At 50.2% G+C, this 6,203-nt stretch overlaps 2 protein-coding genes across 2 annotated transcripts in view; one reads left to right on the top strand and one right to left on the bottom strand.

Moving 5' to 3' along the window:
- Positions 1–586, bottom strand: part of pth2 (parathyroid hormone 2) — a 10,625-nt gene extending 10,039 nt beyond the window's left edge. Inside the window, exon 1 of the mRNA XM_008402951.1 lies at positions 485–586. Coding sequence (XP_008401173.1) covers positions 485–586 — 102 coding nt within the window. The remainder of the gene's footprint in view (positions 1–484) is intronic.
- Positions 14–6,168, top strand: LOC103460663 (isthmin-2-like). The gene is made up of 5 exons (XM_008402938.2): positions 14–1,597; positions 3,002–3,233; positions 3,625–3,756; positions 3,881–3,940; positions 5,504–6,168. Exons 1-5 carry the CDS (start codon positions 1,130–1,132, stop codon positions 6,019–6,021), a joined length of 1,410 nt encoding a protein of 469 aa, XP_008401160.1. The 5' UTR covers positions 14–1,129; the 3' UTR covers positions 6,022–6,168.
- The last annotated feature ends 35 nt before the right edge of the window (positions 6,169–6,203 follow it).

The raw sequence follows: 6,203 nt of genomic DNA, 5'->3' as shown, positions 1-6,203 counted from the left end.
CTGGTTCTGATTGGCTCCGAACCTTTTCAGTAGGAATCACTGGGCGCAGTGGAGGCGGGTGAAGCACAACCCAGGTATTGAGGCCTGAGCTCTCATGCCGGTGGTCGCAGGTTCGATTCCCGGCCTGGCTACATTTGCCGCGTGTCYCTCATTAACCTCTTTCTKGTCAAACTACYTTCAAGAAAAGGCCACTAGAGCCACGGGGTCAGAGGGGTCCAGTCAACTGGTTCTGCCCATCATCTAACAGCTTTCAGTCAATTACAAATGTTAAGAATACACATTTAAAAAYGTATTAAAAATTCATCACTGGAGGTTGGAAACCTATTCCCTCCAAATATTAGACCATAACATCCTGCACAATAAYATATTSTCCAGGAATGCCGCTTCAGGTCAAAGGTCACCCATCCAGGATGTCCAGGTTGCCGGTTCAATCCCCGCTCTGTCTGCCGTTGTATCATTGAGCAAGATACTTGACCCTCCTTACCTGCTGGTGGTGGTTCAACAGGGGGCGCCACTGCATGGCCCTCTGGCCTCCATCAGGCTGCTGTAGGGTAACTGTGGCTACCATCTGGTAGCTCACCACCATCAGTGATGAGTACAGGACAGCTGAGCAGGTTTTCCTAAGCTGGACCCACAGAGTCTGAAGACATATCTGTTCTTACACACAGAAACAATTTTATTTTGGTGGTCTTCTCAGAGGGCCGAGGATGGAACCCTGGGGAACACCCCCGCTAACTGCTAGCTTAGGTTGAAATCCTTGTTAATTTCATGGTTTCCTTCCAGTTTTAGACATTTAACAGTTTTATCCTCTCCAATTCTTGGACGGCCCACAGGAAGATGCTCTGTGCTGCTAAAATGACGAGCCTCTGGTTCTGATCTGGAACTTGGCCCCAAACCGTTTTGACCCAGTTGTGAGAAGTGAAATGCAGAGTTTGGCTCAGAAACTCGAAGCCTCCAGTTGACACTTAGAGGAAATGACCCCCCTCCCCCAACATGCCTGGAGCTGCTGGGCTTTAACCGTTTAGCTAAAAATACAGAAACTCGACCCGGGAGACGGGCCGCCGGATCGCAGGACCAGAACCCTAACCGGAGCAGTTCAGGCTCTTGCAGCACATTCTGGATCCAGGAAATGTTTCTGCCCTGTCCAAACTCTGATTGGGTCACTGCTGAATCCAGAACTTCAGTTCCTTCAGGACCGGCGGAGAAAGTTCCTCCARCAACTGCTGAACCCTCCATGTGTTCATGTTTCWGCCGTCGGTCCAGCTCAACTTGTGTCTCTATTTTGCAGATCAGAACCGAGGAGCAACCAGATCATCCCAACCTGGATCATCTTCAGCAGGAAAACCTGCTGCAGACGCTTCCTCTTCCATCTTCCTCCACTTCCACACACCGCTGGCCCCAGCAGAAGGACCTCCGCCCATCACCTGCACCTGAGGGGGAGGAGCCTGGAGCACCTGAGGGGGAGGAGCCTGGAGCACCTGAGGGGGAGGAGCCTGGAGCACCTGAGGGGGAGGAGCCTGGAGCCTTCGTCCTGGATCTGAGGAAATTCCCTGATCTGGCCAATGTTTATGTGGGCTCCCAGAATCCCAACATCCAGGTAGGAACATCTACTTGTTCTCTGCTTTGAAAAGGTTMTAGGTTCTGAGCCGTAGAGACCCGGCGGCTCCAGACAGAGCTGGACCCGACGCCTGGCAGGAATAAACACCCGGCCTTTACTGGAGGTCAGAGGAACTGCAGGACTSACTGGGTTTTATGTAGATTCTGACTCTGATCAGCTGGAGGTGACTCTGTTCTCCGACTCCATATCAGTGCATCTCTTCCTGCAGTGAACAACAAGCCTCTTTGATTCATGTGGAATCTGATCTTCATGTAAACTAACCTGCAGCCGCCTGCATGGCCCTCATCCACTCTGAGGTCACCAACATGTCCGCCAGAAGAATCTGTCCCATCCTGACTTCTTCTGTCTGTAAACTGTAAAAACAATCTGAAATGCAACAAAGATCTGACTTCAGATCAGTTCTGGTTTTCTGGACGGTTGAAGCTGCTGAAAACATGGAGGCGGCGCCGGTCACAGAGTTCCKAGCGAAGACAGAAGTCTGTTGTTCTGTCTGGCCAGAAACAAGCCGAGCAGCAGGACGCAGATGACCAGAGGGGGTTTCWGCCCCTCAGAGGTCTCACCGTGAARAACACGGCGGTATGGTGCAGCCAGCATTCAGGGTGGAGACCAACAGAGATCCAAGGATGGAGCTTTAGTCTTCAGATGGACCTTAGGTGGAGCTACCTGGTGCAGCTAGCTGGGACGGTGCAGGTGGAAAACTCTCTACAAGGTGCTGCAACTTAGAATCCACTGAGTGGAGAGAATCAGCCTAACCCTTCCTGTACCTGATAACACTCTCCATCACTGCATGGGGAAATACAAACAATGTTCCCACTGACACCAAACATCTTCAGTCTACAAAGAAAAACCATCTTTGCTGCAACCAGGATGGAGCCTCCAGCTTCATCTGGTCCCTGTGGACCGACGGTGGCCTGTGACCCCACCGCCTGAGGGTCAAACATCATGGGTTTTAAATGATAACTCATCAAATGTATTTACCTCTACAGGGCAGTGAGACGTCTGAGTTCTAGAGAGACAAGAAGAGTCAGGATTCCTGGAAGACACAATCATTTGTGTAATAGTGAGCCGGATACGTTTCCTCTAAAGTTTAGATATTTATGTTTTCTGGCCATTAAGGTTGATTCTGAATGGTTGCTTTGGAGTGGCCTAATCAAAGTCCAGACTTCAGTCTGGTTGAGATGCATAACTGTAACCTTTGTCCCAGTAGAGGAATTTGAATGAAATCTGAAAACACATTGTCCTATTTGTTCAGGTGACCTTTGACCTGAAACATTTAAAGGGTTTTCCCAACTGTTCATACAGCTTCTTGGTGAAACTGTTAGAATAAATGGAGCTGATTAGCATCTAGAACTGCTAGCACATCCAGGATGCTTCTTCTTCCAGGTGACCATTGAGGTGATGGAGGCCTCCCAGAYYGAGGTGGAGATGGACCTGGCCAAGGAGAACCAGCGCAACGACTGGTCCGAGTCGCCATCCGAGTGGATGAGCAAGAAGCTGTTCTGGCCGCTATTCTGGGAGAGCAGGCTGGCAGGAACCGGGCCTGAGGACTACGGCTACGACCCGGCGGACGCTGTGCYGGGCTGGAGCGAAGAGGGGGAGACCAACGACAGCTTTGGTGAGACATTTCAGATGCTTCTTTCTCCCATTGATCCRCCTCAAGGACTCATCCTTGAAACACACAAATAAAGAAATGAAAMTGAAGGCAGGCGGGGCGAGACGGCAGCGAGTTGTCCCATGAAGCMTGGAGCGGCCGGTCCTTCACCGGCAGATTAGCTGCATGGAGCAGAAAGCATCTGGGATTTATTCTGCAGAGATTCTCCTACAGATCGAGAAAAGACAGCAAATCACCCAGCAAGCAGAGAACCGTCCAACTCTCTGGTCTCGCTCTGCCGGCTCTTTTCTCCTTAATTGTTCCCCAACTGAGGGAGGAATTTACGATGTGAACTTGAAAAGGCCGGCCTCTGCTTCAGCTGCTCACCGCCCATCCATCTGCTGTGTGCTTTCAGAGGGTGAAGGGTGGAGTGACTGGGCCCCATGCAGCACCACCTGCGGACCTGGATCTCAGAAACGGACGCGGTCCTGCGGCTCCGGCTGCACAGCAGCAGAATCACGCACATGTGACCTGGAGAGCTGTTCCAGTAAGATACAAACCGGTTTGGGGCGTTCTGGTCCAAATCTGTCTCCACAGCCTCAGATCTTCTCCTGATTAGAGGCGATGATGCTTCAGCCTGAACCACGTTTCTGTCCGTCTTCGTCTCGTAGGCGCTGTGGTCACAGAGGCCGAGGTGACGCCGCTCCACCAGTTCAACAACACAGACTCCAGTACGTATTCTTTTTGTTTCACCTGACGGTGAATCCTTCCCTACCAGCTCCTCCGCTCCAGTTTCAGATTTATTGATGCGATACACCAGCTGTAGAAAATTATCCTTTTTTTCCCAATGCGAGACATGAGGAGACGAATGTCTGACTCATGACCTCAGACTGGTGTAAAGCAGAGACCTGCAGCTGAATTCACACARCTTCTATACATGCCTCTGGTCCTCCACGTTTGAATTCATTTATCTATGCTCAAACTATTGCATCAAATTTAACAGCATTGCATTAGCAATGTGGTGTTTTAAATGAAGAATCTGCAAAAGCAAAATCCAAACATACAGGCAGCACAGAGRAGAAYGACGGACGGCGTTAGACGAGGTCCCACCGAGGGACACAGGTGGACTTAAATACACAGGGAGGGTAATTAGGGAACAAGACACACCTGGGAAGAGACAGGACCACAGAGACTCAGGGAAACAAAACCTAGAAAATAAACACACAAAAACTCMAATCCTCACATATGGTCTGTATTACAATGTTAGCACTAATGGGGCCTTAAACAGCTGCTTATTGCCCCACATACTCATACTTACCACCTGAAATTCTCTCCTGACAAATTCCTTTATTTCCCACAATCTTAATGAGAACTAGCAAGTTTGATGAACTCTTTAGGCGCCTCGCTCCGTTTCTTGTCCGTCTGAGAAGCTGTAACTCGCCTCTCAGTCCGGGACACAGAACGGCAGCGACATGTCGGTGCAGACGGTGAACCGCAGCAGCGCAGCTTCCTACTGCAGGCAGGAGAACAGCAGGAGGCTTTGGCTGTAATCAGGGATCCATTCAATTAGCTTTGAATGTTTATTACGTTATTACAAAAGCACAATTGTGAATTATTTGTGCACCAATCGAAAATGAGCTGATCAAAGTCAGACTCAACTTAACGTCTTTGCTCTGCTGCTGATGACGAAGTCTGGGATGATTCTTGTTTTCTGTTCTCATAATTCTGCATATATATAATATATAAAGCATGTTGCTGTTAAGTATTTTGGCTTACGTGTCTCTCACGTCCCCACRACAACTTCATGTTGACTTTTATGATGTTGATGTCAAATGTGAAACAATATGAACTTATATAACCCGTATTCTCAGCCTTATCAGCCCRGTGTCACATGAGATCCAGTTCGATGTGAACCGTTTCCACCGGGGAGTTTAATGTGCCACACCGAGTCATAAAAATCTATCCATGCTCGGACATGTCCGGCGGACTGAAGTGCCCCCCGAGTATGTTGGGGCCTTTTGTTTGCTTATACCTCGGGCCGGCTCTAAATGTGATCAGCATTGCATCATGGTTTTAGATCTACTGGTTGATAACTCAAMGAAATATTCTATTTATTTTGAAAGTCAGTCGTTGGCCTCGTTTTCTCTCCTTTTGCTCTGTTTTAGTTCGGCTTATTGATTGACTTCGTTGGTTGAAAAATGTTTAAATAATGTTTTCCTGCGACTCCCTTCAGGTTCCTATGTGGACCTCCGGGCTGAAACCCAGACCAGGCTAACTGTGATTCTCCCTCTCAGGTGTGGACAGCTGTGAAAAGTGGCTGAGCTGCAGGAACGAGTTCCTCCAGAAGTACCTCCACCAGGTGCTGACCCAGCTGCCCTCCTGCCCCTGCTCCTACCCCTCAGAGGCCGTCTACGGCGCCATCAGCATCCCGGACCGCAGGCTGCGCAGGACGTACCGCTGGAGAGACGCCAGCGGGCCCAAAGAACGGCTGGACATCTACAAACCTTCGGCCCGGTTCTGCGTCCGCTCCATGCTGTCCTACGACAGCCTGACGCTAGGGGCGCAGCACTGTTGCTATGACGACCGGATGAGGCTGATCACACGCGGCAAAGGCGCCGGAGCGCCGGACCTGATCGGCGCCGAGTTCTCCCCGGAGCTGCATTACCAGGTGGACGTCCTGCCCTGGATCCTATGCAAAGGAGACTGGAGCCRGTTCCACTCGGCCAGGCCGCCCAACAACGGGCTGACCTGCCTGGAGAACCCGGCCGAACCGGCGTTCCAGACGGAGCTCAGAGATGCCCGGGAGTACTGAGGCCCGGTTCTGAGAGACAGAACGACCCGTCCAAATATGAAACCATCGGACCTGAGCAGCTGTGTGTGTGTGTCATTATTATTATTGTTATTTTGTTATGTAGACCAACACAAGCTAGAATAAAGTCTGGCAAGTTTTCCTACTTAATGCTTTGCTTCTTGTAGCCCTGATGTTAGCCAGAT

Source organism: Poecilia reticulata, unplaced genomic scaffold, assembly GCF_000633615.1.
Source record: "Poecilia reticulata strain Guanapo unplaced genomic scaffold, Guppy_female_1.0+MT scaffold_273, whole genome shotgun sequence".
NCBI classification, from domain to species: Eukaryota; Metazoa; Chordata; class Actinopteri; order Cyprinodontiformes; family Poeciliidae; genus Poecilia; species Poecilia reticulata.
Note: the sequence above shows the minus strand (reverse complement) of the source record. Positions and strands in the feature narration are given on the sequence as shown.